The sequence below is a fragment of the Alexandromys fortis genome, unplaced genomic scaffold, assembly GCF_014885135.2.
Source record: "Alexandromys fortis isolate MF-2015 unplaced genomic scaffold, M_Fortis_MF-2015_v1.1 scaffold_3, whole genome shotgun sequence".
NCBI lineage: Eukaryota > Metazoa > Chordata > Mammalia > Rodentia > Cricetidae > Alexandromys > Alexandromys fortis.
Genome location: NW_026067909.1, coordinates 8223877 through 8240732, shown reverse-complemented (window position 1 = coordinate 8240732; position 16856 = coordinate 8223877). Strand labels below are relative to the sequence as shown.

At 48.7% G+C, this 16856-nt stretch overlaps 1 protein-coding gene across 13 annotated transcripts in view; it reads left to right on the top strand.

Moving 5' to 3' along the window:
* The window catches only part of Cfap46 (cilia and flagella associated protein 46), a 96522-nt gene that overhangs the window by 10489 nt on the left and 69177 nt on the right, over nucleotides 1-16856 (top strand). For all 13 annotated transcript variants that reach the window (XR_007590853.1, XR_007590854.1, XR_007590855.1 and 10 more), the window contains exons 8-11: nucleotides 431-541; nucleotides 4524-4623; nucleotides 12894-12992; nucleotides 13552-13742. Coding sequence is in view for 3 of the 13 variants with exons in the window: in XM_050137429.1 (XP_049993386.1) it covers nucleotides 431-541; nucleotides 4524-4623; nucleotides 12894-12992; nucleotides 13552-13742 (501 nt within the window). In the remaining 10 variants the exon portion in view is untranslated. The remainder of the gene's footprint in view (nucleotides 1-430; nucleotides 542-4523; nucleotides 4624-12893; nucleotides 12993-13551; nucleotides 13743-16856) is intronic.

The window sequence follows — 16856 nt, the reverse complement described above, 5'->3', positions numbered from 1 at the left end:
GCCTGATCCTGAGGAGAGAGAGGAGATCACAGTGTGCCTGGGCCTGAGGAGAGAGAGGAGATTGCACTGTGCCTGGGCCTGAGGGGAGAGAGGAGATGACAGTGTGCCTGATCCTGAGGAGAGTGAGGAGATTACAGTGTGCCTGGTCCTGAGAAGAGAGAGGAGATCACAGTGTGCCTGGTCCTGAGGATACTTCCCTGGCATTTTCCTGCAGTGATATAAGAAAAGGAATATTTCCTGCAAAGAGAAAGCTAAGGAGGCATGGAAATTCGCCCGGGAAATTAGGCACAAAGAGAGGAGAGGGATCCTTTAAGATCTCCATTCTCTGGGAAGCATGGGTTCATTGATTGAAGACTTGCCCTGAGAATAATTTTTTAACAAATATGACAGGATGATTTGACAACATAGCGTTTAATTAAATCAATTCTAGGAAATTGGATAAACGTAATTTGCCAGAAGACATCGACCAGATTCTGAGGAAGGCCTATAAACACTTGAGTCACTACAATCACCACCACTTCCCTTCCATCAAAGAAGAAAAGTAAGTGGAAGCTTTGCTTTATCCGCACGCGGAGACACCCACACAGCCAGCACACAGCACTCAGAACACACCTGAGAGTGTGACGCAGAGACACAGAGACCCACACTGCCAGCACACAGCACTCAGAACACACCAGAGAGTGTGACACAGACACCCACACAGCCACCACACAGCACTCAGAACACACCAGAGAGTGTGACATAGACACCCACACAGCCACCACACAGCACTCAGAACACACCAGAGAGTGTGAAAAGATACACGAACACAAGCAACTAGACCCAGGTAACTACCCGCTCCACGCCAGGGGAGGATTTGGGGCTGCCTCCCTGGCAATAGCATCATGATGTTTATCCCATCCGTGAACTGCACTTGGGGTGTGAGCCTTCATGTCCTACCTTGGAAAATCAAACTTAACTTCTAAGCACAATCATTTTCAATTCACCGCCGTGCCTCGGAAACGTCTTAGTAGCTACACAGAAGAACGCGTTGATTTGAGCCTTTCCGGGGAGCCTATCTTAATTCTGAGGTCTCTGGCATTTCTGGATCCTGGAGTAGTCGGGAGGAGCTCTGGGCTGACTCCTGTATGAAGAGTGGGTGGTGTGAAGCTGAAGATCTGGAATGTTCTCTCACAGAGGTGGCAGGAGTCTGTTTCTCGCCTCAGTGGCTGTCCGTCACACCCTTGTGAGCACTGCATTTGTTTGAGATGATGAGGTCGTAATTGCTGCCATGTGTGGGCTTTTCTTTCCAAGTCTCTGATCACCAGAGGGGTTCAGCATTCGCCTATGATTGGGACTTTCGAACCTCCTCCTCTGGGAATTTATCTTCTGAATTCTCAATGATTTTCTCAGTAACCTCTGTTCACTTCTGATGGAGGAAACCCATGGAACCCTTGACCATGATAATTGTTTAAGCCACAGAGCCTCTCCATATGAAGTCCACTGTTACCAGAGGCAGAGCACCGGCTGGCCCCACTGGTCATTTGGCCACTGACTTGGGCTGTGGGGTGTAGTTTTGTATACAAGAGGATGCACCCTTGATGGGAATGGCTTCAGCATCAGATGCAAACACGATGTGGAAACAGGCCCCCGTAGCCAAGAGTTCAGATGTGCCACCCCGAATAAAGGTGGGCTCTGGCTCCCAGGACAGGTGGCCTTCTAAGGAAAGGGAAATTTAGGTCCAGAGACACACATGGGAAGAGACGGTACCAACAAGTACCAGCCACAACCTGAAGAAACAAGGAGGGATCCTCTGCTGAGTCTCTAGATGCAATGGAGGGTGGGGGAACGCCTCGATCTGAGGCCTTGCCTGAGAACTGGGAGACAATCGTGCCTGTCATTTTATGATACTTGGCCTGTAGGGCTTTTCTGTGGGAGCCCAGAAAGCTGATGGAGAGCACGTGTTAGCTGTCTGTGGCTGTGTGACAAATGGCCACATGCTGGACCTCAAAACTGGGCACATTTGTATCTATCTGGTTGTGTCTGTGGGCAAGACTCCCGTTCATTTACCAACAAGATGTTAGCTGCCTCCGTTGGGTCTCTCTGGCAGCTAAGCTGGGAGAGAGCTGCCCTGCTCACATGGCTGCTGGCACAATTAGTTCCTTCGGGCCCATAGGGTATCTCCATGGGGGATGGCTTGCCTTACCAGAACAGCGGGGAAAGCACCAACTGTCTATAGACGGGGCTATGTATGGTTCGGGGCTAGGGTAGACTCTACTTACAGGAGCTGTGTAATGCTTGACACATACTCCTGGGGGGCACACAAAGGGCCACACTTGGGGTCCCAAAGGCCTGAGTAAGAGCCAGAGGAGAGGGATCGAGTGTACCGGACTCCCCATATCAGCTGCCAGACCCTCCCGTCAGGCTAATAGCCACTCTGAGAGGAGTGAGTGCTTGTAATTATTTGAACGTGTGGCCGTGCTTATTCCTGGAAGGAAAGCCGCATCTGTCATCAGATTCTCCAAATTTAACCGCAGTTGACTCCAGCAGTCAGGCAGGGTATTCTCCCAGGGGTTTGGTGATGGTGAGGTCCCTTTATGAGAACATGCTCATTGCTCTCCGAGGCAAATTCCTAGAAATAGGGTTGCAGGGCGCTGCACAGATAAGCATGCAGGGAGCTTGCTTCCTGATCTCTTGGTGACTTCTCTGAGCCTGTAAGGTAGAAGTTCCACTGCTTGACTATGATGGGGCCAGACACTTACCCATGCATGTATGAGTACTGGTTTCTTTGTTGCCCCCTTCCTTTCTTTTACCTGACTTTAAAAATACAGCCTACATCCCCACTGTACTGCTCACTGATAACATTCTTGTACTGAGATCCAAGGATCCAAGCCCTTCAACTTGGTGATAGTTCCAAGTTACCCAGGTGACCAGTTAAGCTTTTTCAAGTTTTGATATACAGAAATGTTTTACTTAATATAGAAACAGTGTGAGCTAGCGTTCATTCCCACCAATCCTAGGCCAGGTGCTGTCTTTGGTCTTTTATACACGTGAATTCAGCTGCCTAGTGGAACCTGAGAGTGGATGTGTGGATTCTCAGAGGAACTCACTAACCCTGGCCTCCTGGCTGACGTTGTCTCTACCAACATACTTCCGACAGCATTCCCTACAGTGAGCTATGGGGGAGCTATCCTCTAAGGCTCCATTTCTGTGTGAACCTCTAGTTGAAATGCACAGGGACCCCCAGAACCCATGTGTCTAGAAGGACCCTAGAACTCTTTCCGACCCCCAGTTCTTCATGCAGTCACCACTCGCTGCCACTCCTAGGGAGCAGCTGTGTAGCTCCCGACTTGCCCAGGATACAGCATAAGCAGCCCGAGCTGCCTTTAATGGCTGTAGGACCCTTCCTCACAACCCAGAGAGCCTTGGAGCTTCCTGAAACTACTGGGCCCTACCGCCATATCTTCATTTGGGTTTCTGTGTCTAGAATTCTGACTAGAGAAAAAAAAAAGTAACATCTGTTTAAAGCCAGAATGGTCCAGGGACCAGCTCTTTACCCTTCCCTGAGTTCCTCCTTTTTGACCTGACTATCAAGCCCAGAACGCAGGTGAAGCAGGGAGGCAGAAGTGCCAGGGTGATGCCTTGGGTATGCAGAGCCTGAGGAGAGAAGGGTGAGCAGTAAAAAGCTGCCCCCACCTGGAACAGCTCAAGACAAAAGGAAGGGAGGGTGGTGCCACCCTACGGAGTCACTGTGACTCGGTCTGAATGTGTCTCTAACGTTACAAAGGCAACGAGATACTGAGCCTGTTCCCCCAGAATGACTGCCAGTCTCTGGAGACACTTGATGGTCACGGACGGGGATGTTGCTGGAGTCCAGTGGGAGAAAGCAGGGATGCAGTGGTGGGACCGAGGATGCTGAGATGCAGAAGGCCCGAGGATGCTAAGGTCAGGAAGCTCTGGCCAGTCTCCTAAAGGACCTTGGCCTAGCACACGTCTCTCCCAATTTGTTCTTTTTCTAAAGTGTTGGTCTATCACAGGTCCCTGCACTTTAATTCACATTTAAGCATCACCCACTTAGTCTCACATTAGTGACAGTGACTGTCTTGACGCCATCCCATACGCCTGTCACAGGGAGGAAGAAGCTGGGCTGTGTCTCTCGCCGACATGGCCTTTTTCCAAACTGCGCTCACCAGGCGGGCGTCGACAGAGCCTCAGTGGGCACCTGTACAGGGAGTTCGTGATGAACCAATATTGCCATGGCCTCATGGCATCTGGGCTGCAGCCTAAAATCCTGGATGGGGACAGTGTGTCCAGTGGGGACTGATGTAGCATTGTGGAGAGTTTTGGGCCCCGCAACAGCTGTGGGGCAGGGCCAGCACAGCAGATACAGCTGTAGCTTGGTATGTCTCACTTTGCTCTCAGCTCCTGCCTCTGCCACGCCACTGCCACGCCACTGCCACACTGGAGCAAGACTGGCACTGCCACTGCCAACATGTACTTATGCCCTGTGCTGAACCAGGGCCTGTTTGTTTCTTTGTTTCCAGAATACTTCTGCTTTTTGAACTGGCTCGCCTGTCTCTGACCTTGAAAAATGAGCCAATGGCCAAGGACTGCCTCTCAGATCTGAAGAAAATTGAAACCAAAGTAAGTGATTAGCTCTGAGTGGTGGCCACAGGGGGTAGCTCAGAGGACTATGGCGCCAGGGCTGAAAGAAAGAAAGGTGTTGATGGGAAAGGCTCCCATCCTCAGCATGTGCCGCCTGCGGGAGTGTACTGGCCGTGTCCGCTGGTCTGCACCCGTGTCTTCTCTTTCACCTTTGTCCCTGGTTCTGGCCTGTGTTGCCACCACTGTTCAGGGAAGGGCTGTGTGATGCTCACAGGAGTAGTGATGTACCCTTGATCCTCTGACCCCTGGACCCCTGAATATTTGCTTAGTTCTTGAAGGACTACCATAAATATTCTGTGCTTAAATCAGCAGTTAGGGACTCCTCAGTGACATGGATTACCAAGGAACTGTCACTGTTAATTTTTTTTAATGCTTATGACAATATTGCCATCCAAGGGAAGTTTAGGACACACACAGTGGTGAAAGCGGGCTTTGGGATGGTGGCCCCTGTAACTTCCGAAGCTGCCTGAGGCATTTCCAGAGTGGAGAGTGCTCTTCCTACGCATGCTGCCGCCTTCAGGAATGAGGTTGGATGATGGTGGGCTGGATAACCTGGTCCCTGTCTTGACCACTGCTTCCTGACATCTCCATTGAGGACTTGCTCTCTGCTCCGTCCTGGTTGCCTGTAAAGGTGATCTTTGGATATTTGTCAACTAAATAAAGCCACGGGGCTAGAGCAGACAGTCAGGGGCAGTTCACATTGCGAAAGGGAAAATGGGGGTGCACATGGGGTGGCAATACAGGATTGCTTTAAAAGGAAATAAGGCGCCATCTGGACTTTGATCATCAGGTGACCCTTGGATAGGATTTTCCAATGGGGTGAGGAGAAAGCAGTTGAGGCTGGGGACACATGGAGTGTGGAAGGGGCATATGATAGGTTTATTTTTCAGCACTTAACCAAAGCCTTTTGTGGTCCATTTTTCTTTTCTTGGTGCCTATGACACCAGCACCCAAACCCAGCATTGCCCCTTCTTCACCAAACACTGGCTTCCTTCTCTCTCTGAATCCTGGGTTTTGTCTATAAGGAGGCAGTGCTAACAGGGCACATCTACTCTTGGTGAGGGAAGAGGTGTGGAGACAGGTCCAGCTTGCCAGCTAGGCCTGCAAGGGCTCTACCCACAGAGCACTGCCCAGTCACAGACCTCTCATCTCCTCTGCCACAGCTACTGCCCATCCACAGGCCTCTCTGCCACCTGCTGGAGCAGGCCGCAGCTAACATTCCAAGGAGGCCGCTGGGCTTCCAGGCTCTGCCTTCCCTAACTGAAGCTGTGGTCTGTGTGCTAATGCACCTTGGCTCTGGGTATCTCTCACCTTTTCCTCCTGTTCTGTCTGAGGCCTCCACCTCCATGTGTCCAAGTGTGTCATTCTTATTCATGTATACTTGAGAGAGAGAAATTCATTTTTAGCTAAAGATTCTATAGGCAACTGTAAAATAGTATGTTTGTGTCAGTAAGTTTTCCAACCTTTTACCTTTTTTTTGGGGGGGGGGGAGTGTTCAAGACAGGGTTTCTCTGTAGCTTTGGAGCCTGTCCTGGAACTAGCTCTTGTAGACCAGGCTGGCCTCGACCTCACAGAGATCCGCCTGCCTCTGCCTCCCAAGTGCTAGGATTAAAGGTATGCGCCACCACCACCCTTTCCAACCTTTTACATCCTGTTTGCTGTTTGCTCTGTGTTTACTTCCTGTGGAGAAACATCTCCATTCTTCACTTGTGAGATTGGATGTCTCAGTTTGGCCAAGAATATCTGTCATTTGTTATGTTCTTTTGTGTGAGTTCAGGGAGGATGGGTCATCCTTTGCTGGTGGAGTCTCCAGGGTCTTCCTGAGAAGCACGCTGCATTGTGTGGTCATTGTCCACCTTCCCTGCTGGGATGCAGCCTTCCTGAGATGGGGACACACCTGCTTTACTCCCCACTACACCTCACCTCCTGCTACAGAAGCTGGTGCCTAAGAGCTCCTCAGGAAATGTCTCCATCTTGCTGAAGATGGCCAGATTCAGGCCTGCATGAAACTGCAGCTGAGAGTCAAAGAACCAGGCCACTACCAGGCTCAGTACAGAGACACCCCTGAGCCTGGTAGTGGCCTGGCCCAATATCTGGCACTTTGGCAAAAATGAAAGCAAAAACCCAATTCTATGCGACTGTCCAGAAATAAGTGAGCCTTTTGCCATGTGAAGCGGTGCAGGGAGACGATGACGGAGTCTACCTTGTGGCCCAAGCAGCAGAGATGCAAGAACATTGTCTTTGAGTCGGAAGTAGCTAAAATCCAAGCAACATAGAAGAAACTGCAAGCTTCAAGACCCTGGAGAGCAGATAACCAGGGAAAGTTCTGTGCCATTTAACCACCTGTCAGGAACCTCAGGAGAAGCCTAGGGCAGAAACCTGCTGGAGGGGGGTGCAGTGGGGTTCAGTGGGGAGAGAGCAGCTACAGGTCACAGGAGCAGGGGCGTCAGGCACACAGGAAAGCCGCCCTGGCCCCTTAACTGAGTGCCGAGAAGCACGTTCAGCAACGGCATGCATGCTGGGGAAACAGTTTACCTGCAGATGATGACAGCAGAGCTCTCTGCAGACAGCCTGGGTACAGGCCCTGTCCTCTTCAGCCAGAGACCAAACTCTGGATTCTCAGGTTGAGTGCCCAGAAGTGTGGTGAAGGGCCATCCCCTCTCTGCTGCACTCTGGTTGTGTGTAACAAAGCTTAAGGTCAGGAATAAAGAACTGAGCTATGATGAGATGAAATGGCTGTGACTATTTGCACAAATAAGGTCAAGCCAGACAAAAGTCCCCATGGAGGGGGTTCTATGTCCCATCCTAGCTGGGGGAATTATTGGCAGTTGGTATTTGTTGGCAGGAGAGTAAGTGTTCTTCAGGGATGCAATCCCCAAGGAGGTAACTCATACTCCAGTAGATTATCCTGGACCCATGCTCATTCTAGAGAACTAAGTAAACTCAGAGAGAGAGAGAGGGAGAGAGAGAGAGAGAGAGAGGAGGGAAAGTAGTGAGAGGGATATGGAAAGAGCTGGAGTGAGGCAAAGGGAGGCAGATCAAAATACGTTATGTGAATTGTGAAGTTCCCAAACATTAAAGACATCTACGTTATCCAACAAGGTAGAATCGACAGTCTGTGGGCCCTGATAAAAATTACCAGACATGCAAAGAGAGGAGACAAAATGACCCATGAAAAAATGAGAGAGAAAAGCAATCAAAACCAACCACTAAATGATATAAATAGCACTCTTGGCTGACACAAGTGCTATTGACTCTATTATAATTTATCCCAGACCTTTAAAAAGGTGCTGAGAATCTCTGAGGACAGAAGAAGGGAGGGGAAGGAAGGAGAGGAGGAGAAAGGAAAGGGGAGGGGAAAGGAGGGGAAAAGAGAGGGGAGAGGAGAGGAGAGGAGAGGAGAGGAGAGGAGAGGAGAGGAGAGGAGAGGAGAGGAGAGGAGAGGAGAAGAGAAGAGAAGAGAAGAGAAGAGAAGAGAAGAGAAGAGAAGAGAAGAGAAGAGAAGAGAGAAGAGAAGAGAAAGATACTGGAAGACATAATGATCCAAATGCTACAGTTGGCAACCTTGAAGAAGGAGGATTAAGGCATGTTAGGTATCTAGAAAGTGCAATTAGGGGTGGCATCAGCCTGCTTGCTGGAGACAGTAAAAGCAAAAGACAAGGATGGTCATTAAGATCCTAATGTCTAGTCAGCCTAAATTCTACATCTTGAGAACATATCTTTTAAAACAAAAAGGTTTTCCTTGTCTCCTCCAATTCCCATGAGCACAAAGTAAACTCTGGGGGAGGAGAAAGTGGTGCTGACAGTGAACTGGATCTGTACAGGACAGTGGTAGCAGCAAAGATAACCAGGATGTACTGTGGGGGCCCTGGTAAGCAGAATGTGAGGTGAGACTCCACAGCAGAATGGTTGGAAACACACCAGGATGTGTGTGCTGGCACTGAAGTTACTAACATGAAGTTACCTTGGTGAGAAGACTGCAGGAGGTACAGTCTGATAACAGATGACAACTGCCATATGTCACATGAAAGCAGCACCAAAGTAGTAGTAGTGGTAGTAGTAGTATATAGCTAGTGAACTCTCAAAGGAGACAGAGGGACTGAGAATGTAGTTCAGCTGGTAGCATGCTTACCTATTAGATATGAACCCAAGATTCCATCCCTAACTGAGGAAAAGGAAAAGTGAAAAGGGAGAGGAGGAGGAGAGGAGGAGAAAAGGGAAAGAGTAGATCATCTAAAGTAAAACTGAAGAAACAGAATAAAGGAAATATGGGACAGACAGAAATAAATGGTAAAATGATATAGTATATCTGATCTATTATGCTGTAATCACAATAAATGTAAATGGCCTAGTTACCACAATTAAAAGGCAAATGCTGTCCAGGTTCTAAATCCATACAGACTGTGAGAAACCCACATTCAGTGTGAAATGCTTGAGATCTAGTTGAAGCATGCAGCAGTGCTCACACTGACAAATGTCACCTGCTGACACTGTAGGGAGGAAGCTGGAGTGGCTGCTTTTCTATTATTCAGTGTCTGGTTTTAAAACTGCTAGTTAAAGAGAGGTCATTTCACAAGGTGACTAGGCTTAGCAAGTAGGGAAAGAATGCCAGTTGTCAGGTACACCTCTTTAAAATAAAAGTTGTTAAAACTGTGAGGGCAAACAAAGTCCAAAAGTAAAGCTGGACATTTCAAGGGGACACTCCAGGTGATAGATAGGGTGGGAGATGTAAAGACTGGAGTTGGAGAGAAGGCTCATCAGGTAAGTACACTTATTGCTCTTGTATGGAACCAGGTTCCATTCCCAACGCCCACATGGTGGTTCACAACCATCTATAACTCCAGTCACGGGATATTCTACACCCTCTTCTGACTTGTGTACCAGACATGCACATGGAGTGCAGACATACATTCAAAACATTCACACATATAAAATTAAAATAAATCTAAAAGTTTGAAAATTATCCGGAGAAATATGAAAGGCTAAGATTAAGACATCCTATTTGTTTTGTTTCAGCTATAAAGCACACCCCACACTGCCCTGCCCCCCAAGCAGCAGAATCACCATCTTCTTGGATCACAGAGCATTTGCCACAATAGGTTATATTCTAGACTTAAAAATACATACGTCTTAAAGGTGTTTGATTCTTATGAAGTGTTGACTGACCAGTATGGAATTACATGTGGAGCCGTGTTTCTACATAACTCATGAGTCCAATAAAATTTAAAAATGGAATTAGAAGGAATTTTTAATGGAGTAGAAATGTAAAAAAAAAAAGCACCTATCAAAGTTTGTGAATTATAAAGAGGTAATTTTTAAATATGTGGCATGTGTGTTTACACATGTGTGTATGTGTGTATACATGTGGCAGCCAGAGGTTGATATTGGGTATCTTTTTTATCATTCCACACCTTATTGTTTGAGACAGAAACTCTCACTGAACCTGGAGCTTGCCATTTCAGCTGAACTGTTGGCTAATGAGACCCAGAACTGCCAGTTCCTGTCCTGCAAGCACAGGGGTTACAGGCAAGCACTGCTGTGGCTGCCTTTTCCATGGGTGCTGGGGATCCGAACTCGGGTCCTTGTGCTTGCACAGCAGACACCTTACCTACTGGGTCATCTTAGCCATGTGGGATGTTTTTAAAGAGAGAGACTGCATTTGGTCAAGGAAAATGAGGCCTGCCTCCACTGAGAACACTTACACACAACGTTCCATTTGGTGGCAAAAGAAAATGGGTAGGAGCCAAGGTGGACATTAACAGGCAGACAGACAAGTTGTGATGTGTCGGTCGAGAAGGAACAGTGCCAAGCAATTCATAAAGACGTGGCAGGATGAATGAAGCTCTTAATTTTCCGGGACTTAGAGCAACAAGCAGGGAGCACCATGAGATTCCTTCACTCATATAAGCAGAGGGAGATGTTGTTTGGAAAGTAGATGGGATGCTTGGGCACCAGTGGGCAGAGGCACAGGCACAGAAAACTGGTGGGTCAGTGTTATCGTGTCTTCAGCTGGTGAGGCTTTCCTGGGTTTGTATAGGTGTAAGTCAAAGCTTGCCCAATTGTGCACCTTAAATATTTGCAGCTGACTAGATGCCCTGTGTGCTCTCAGAAAGCTATTTAAAATAGGGATAGGGATAACAGAAAATCAATAAATTAAAATTGCCCATGAAACAGAGATGAATTTCATCCATGCAGGAGCCTCCTCCATCTCCAGAAGCCCGTGCCTTGGGCACAGGGATCATGTGTTCTCTGGAAATACTTTGTCATGAAGACCTGAGCAGTGTAACTGTGTAACTCTGGAAAGTTCAGAAATTCTGGTTGTGCCCCTCCCCATAAACCTCTTGAAGCTTCAGACTTCCAGCGATGGGGTCTTCACACAAGGCTCACGCAAAGAACTCTTGCAGTGGTCACAGTGATGGCAGGGACAGGGCTTCTGTCACACCCATCCACAAGGGCAGGGCACCTCATACCAAAACCAGAAGTTTTTGCTGCTCAATTACAGTTGCTAAATTTTATAGATGTTGTAAGGTAGTTTGTTATTTAAAAATTTAAGCCAGGATCTCACAGACTCCCCACTTCAACATTACATTTGTTCTCAGCTGCCCTCCAAAACTTGATGGTTTAGACCCTATTGCTGAAGATACCACAAGCTTTAGACATAGAATTTAAAGAAGTCAAGTCAGTATGTGGAAGCTTCATCCCTATTCAGAACTCTGGCTTTCAGAGTACTGATTCGAAACACACTACCAAGGGAGAAAGGTTGCCATTAGTCTTGTGCGGTTGTGAATCATGTGAACTACAGTAACTTCAAGCTGAACAAGATGTGCCCATGGTACAATAGTGGCACAAATGTTATAGGGAAAACCAACCACTTTCTGACTGCCGTGTCCACTCCACATGGCAGAACTCACGTCTGGCACTGCTAGCATGGCCCAGAATCCAAGGTTATCCAAAGCTAGGCAGGTTTCAGGCTCCAGAGAGAACCTAGTGTTGCTGTTCTACTGTAAGGGCATCACAATAGACCGACTCCTGAAGACCTGTCATACTCATAGGTCAGCGCATCGCTCAGTCGTGAGAGAAGTTCTGTATGGTAGAAAATGAACCCAGAGTCCCATAAATGATCAACATACAGAAAACAAAAAATTGCAGCGTGCTCAGCCCTAAATGTATTGTACCCCACCTCCCGAAACTCAGGATTGTCGCAGAAGCGAGGGTGGAAAGAGTCTAAGAGCCAGGCACAATGAAGCAGTCTCCTGGGCTGCTGCACACATGAGCTAACTGTGGCTGTGACAGCAGGCACAAGACCCGTAGAAGATGAAGCCAACCCAAATCCCAGCACGCAGTGAGGAGGTCAGAAAGATTCCACACCTAGCTGAGAAACTATTAGCGATCAATGGCTGCTAAGAGAAGGAGGGGCTGTTTTCTTCAGGGATGCCACCCCCGAGAGGTTACCCAAACTCTGGTAGATGGCTCTACACCAACGCACATGCTGACAGCAATACATGGGTTCTGTAGGGTTTTTTTTTAAGTCAACACGGAATTTGGAGGGAGTAGAGGTGGTGCTGATGGAAGAGGAGTTAGAGGGGAGTGCATGGGAGTGAGTTTGGTTCAACCACATTGTATGCACTTATGAAGTTCTCAATAAAAAAGGCAAAAGAATTTAAACCAGAGGCTAAGGAGATGACTTGGTGTGTAAAAGGTGCCTGCCACCAAGCCTTAGCACCTGAGTTTGATCCTTAAAATCCACATTGCGAAAGGAGATAACTCTTGCGTGTTGCCCTCTGACTTCCATACTCATGCAATACATTTACATGATCATTGTCTGAAAAAATCTAGGCCAGGTGTGGTGGTTTACTTCCATTGTCCTAACTCTCAGGAAAGTGAGGTAGGACTGGCGTGAGTTCAAAGACTTCCTGAGCTATATAGAGTGAGTTCCAGGAGTCTTGGCTATCCTGTGAGACCCTACATTTTAGAAAAAGAGAAAACGAAAAACTAAAGACAAATTCAAGGCCCTCTAAAATCAGTGAGGGTTTTCCTCCCTCCTGTTTCAGAAGACTCTCTCCCTTTGTGTCTTTCGAGACACATTAGGTTTTTGTCCCCGTGACTTTGCACTGCTCTCTGATTGTCCGTTTTCTGGTTTCTGTTTCTTCTGGGAGTTGAAGGCATTTGAAGGGTCTTTAGGGCTGATGAATGTGGCTTGATTGCCTCCATTTGTGTCTTTGTGCTCGAAGTTCCGCCTGTATTCACAGGATCCTGGCAAGCTGCTCGAAATCGAAGGCCTGGAGTGTGAACTGGAAGCTCTGAGACTGGAGAGTAGAGTTAAAATGTACTTTCGAGGAGCCGTTGAGGTAAAGCCCGAGTCAGAGTTCCGCTGGAGCCAGGATCCCTGGGGTCAGGCTAGCGTTGCACTGGTGCAGCCTGACAGTGAGGTGCCTGGACGTGGGGAGCCGGGGACCATGGGGGACACGACTGAGAACAGGATCAGTGTGGGGCTTGAGGAAGGGCTCAGAGAACGGTATGTTCCATGGGTTCTGAAATCCCAGCCTGGAGCATTTCTTCTGGGAAGGACCCATAACACAAACGAGAGGTGATTCTTTTCGGGTGGTGAATGAAAAAGGCAGCCCTAGTGAGGAGACGGCGGTAAGAAACAACGGGCTCTGACTCCACTCGTGCAAGAAATATGATGAACCGCAGCTGTGTCTAAGCCCTTCATAAAGTGCCCACTTCAGAATAGGAAGGATCGCTGAGGCATTCTCAGAGGACTGGGACCCTGGTCTGATGACCCCGCTAATCTGCCACCTACCCTGACTGCCATCCCCAGCACTGGCTTTTCCAGATGGCCACCGTAACTAGTTTCCCACCCTCGCCTCCCAGCCCTTAGCCAGCCACTTAATATGCCCCCTACAGGAGCTGCTGAATATCATCAAGAGACTGGACATCACGCTGCAGGGGGCCATCCGTTTGGGTGACTCCAAGCTTATCCATGTGCTGTGTACCACACAGTGGAACACCTGCCTGCCCCTGCTGCAGCGCAACCTGAGGTTCTACCTCCGGAAGCCACTGACCACCATCGCTGAGATCCTGGAAAAGATTGATAGGTGGGCGCCATTTCTCCTGTGTTCTCCCTAGGGTCGGCCTTTCAATAGGGGAGAACTGGGAGAGGCCAGGGTGTGAGCGCCCTGTTCTCGGCATCACTTGCGGGACGCACAGGTACAAGAGCCCGGCTTCCTCCTCTTGTGCCTTTCAGTCACCCAGGCAACACAGATCAAGAATCCTCATGGTATAAACAGTCCTCATCCTGTCTACCTGCCAGCGGAGGGCGGTGGTGATTATCTGGAGGGAGACTTGGAAATGTATCCTCAGTAGCCATTGTGGGCATGTCGTGGACGGCCTAGCATCATAATCCCAAGACTCCTTCTAAGTGCACCGCCCTTAGCTCACGCCACACTGCAGGTCCCCTGCCATTTCATGTCCTCACAAACACTTGGCTAGATTCACCCCTTGGCTTCAGCTGTGCTGTGGACGTGCACTTGTATTCAACAGGAGATGCTTTTTATTTCCCTGGGTGGGCAACTGTCTTTCCTGTGCTGTTGACATTTGCCTGTCCATTTTGGTGACCTGCCTACTCAGACCTTACATCCCTGTCAGTTTAACATCAAGGCCATGCTGACTTTATGTGCTGATTTGTGAGGTACCCTTCTAAAAATCGCTTTCCAGAGGAGTCGATACACCTGCTTGTCATGTTTGCCATCGCCATGAGGGAAGTCATCCAGGTCCAGGGTGTGCTTGTCTGATTGACAGTATCCTGAGAAGGCCTTCAGTCTGAGACAGTCCCCGAGTCTGGACTGAAATGAGTGAGCCCGTTCCCAGAGCACTGTGTCGCCACGCTTGGGTGGTCACGTGGCTCATGCTCTGCATCCTGCTTCTGGCCAGTTGTAAAGATCTCAGGGAGGGGAGTACCGCACGTCCTAGCAGGGAGTGATGCCACCACCTTCCCTCTGCTCTGGTAGATGCAGTCTCCATTAAGGCTGCGTGTGTGCCTAGCCTGGCATTCTGTGTTGTTTGATGAAGACTGTGACATGTCTGCTTCCCGTGCCCCCTGTTGCACAGCTTGGTCTACCAGAGCTTGCCTTGAGGTGCGCAGCCTGGGCCCTCACCAGAAGGCTGTCTTCATTCTGCCACTGCTCTGTCCCCAGGAGCTAGCTGAAAAGTCGAGAATCCCCTCTCCCTTCTGTTGGCCTCCTCGCTTTTATGTGTCTCTTAGGAGATTGGGGGGCTCCTCCAAGGTCAGAACTGGGCTCCCTTTACCTAAGAGAGCCTGTATGAAGCATCAGTTCCCATGATCCCTCTCTCCACCCATAGAGATGCCAGCCTTATGCCACCACGGTGCCACCCCACCCATTGCTGGTCATCTTTTAATTCTGGGAAAACCATAGCCTTTTATGTTCACCTCATCTTTGCGGCTTCCTGAAGCATCTCCTTCTTCCAAAGAGCAGAGCTCTCCAGCTGGGGGGAGGGGCAGAGCACCCATCCTGGAGCACAGGGCATGGCCGATGGATGCCCTCAGCCCTGCTGAACAGATCCCACCCCATCTCAGTTTCAGAAACTGTTGCTTGTTACTAGATGCAGGGCTGGCAGACACACTGGTCTTTAAACACCTTGCAGGGGTTTTCCTTCTGGTCTCCACCATCTCTGATGGTGTCCCCCCCCCCTATATTTTCAGCATGTTGATTATAATATTCCTGGGAGCCTTTAAAAATTTTAATATAATTCCAGTATGCTAAATGACACTTTTATAAGATTTGGGGAGTTATGAGCTATTGTTTCTTTGGATACATTCCTCTTTCTGGGATTCTAGCTATGTGCATGCAGAATGTGCCGTGTTCCTCATGGCTCCTAGACACTGCTTGGTATTTTAACCTTTTTGACCTCCATTCCTCTGATCAGGCCATTTCTGCTCGTGAGCTTGCTGGCTGCCCACTCTGCCATTATACTAGTCTAGAATGGCCCTTCTTTCACTCCCATGGATTTTGGGTCTGGTATCGACTTTTTCCCACTGTTTTGCCTTTTTTTTTTTTTTTGTGAGCAGGCACATGATCTGTATATTGTGATATCTACTTTAAAAGATTTATCCGCAAAACCCAACAGCTGGTGCATCTGCGTCCTGAGCCTGTGTTAGAGTCTTCCATCTCCTGGCACAACTAATGGACTCTATGTTAACCATTGCAGATGGTATCCTATGGATTCTTTGCATTTTTGTTTGTTTCAAACAGAGTCCTACATAGCTAGTAGACAATGAGGCCCTGGCCAGCTCTGAGTTGACCTCCAGTTTGCAATGATCCTCCTGCCTCTGCTTCCCAAGTACTGTGAAAGCACCACCATGGTTGTTGCCATTTTAAAAGAAGTGTTGTTGTGTTTAAAAGAAGTGTTGGTGGGCAGTTTAATGTTGGCTGGTGCTCTTAAAATCACACTGGCTGGTCCACCTTGCTCTAGCGTATCTCTGGGCAACCAGGTGTTTCTCATGCCCATCCCGGAGAGAATTTGCCTGCGACACAGCCTCTGTTCAGGCTGAGCTTTGTATCTTGCTGTGGACAGAGGGACAGAGATCCCTGCCATTCATCAAACCCATGCTCTGCCTACTGTCTGCTTAGAGGATACTGTGCCCAGCTGCTCTGCCTGTCAGGAGCCCATGGCTACCTCCTTCCTGAGTTTTCTTCCATGGGACCTCGATTTCATGCTTTCCAGTATCAGTGCCTAGAAACAGCTGCCCTCTTGTTAGAGCATTTTTCAGATGCTGTGGGTGACCGGGTAACTGTCTTCTGGAAACAGAAGCAACTGTAGCCTCAGGCCAGCTCTCTGGCTTGTTTTCAGGTTGAGAACTCTGGTTTTATATCTGTTGGTTGTGATTTTCATTTCTGGCCCCCCTGTGGGCTTCTCTTTATGACTCCTGCTGTCTGCTCCTGGCAAGTTTCACGTGGGCCCCTCTTCCCCCATCCACACTAGGCACCGTGGCGCACCAAGATCCCTGCTCCTTTGGGGAGCAGAGCTCCAACACCTGTTAACCACAGGCTCTCTCAGCTTCTCTGTGCAGGTTCATAGTATTTCTATTACCCCTGGGGTCATGGGAATGTTACTATCACTTTTCTTTCTCCATTTTAGTAGAAGAATCAATAAGCCCATGCTCTAGCAGTCCATAGGTGGTTAGCTCTGTG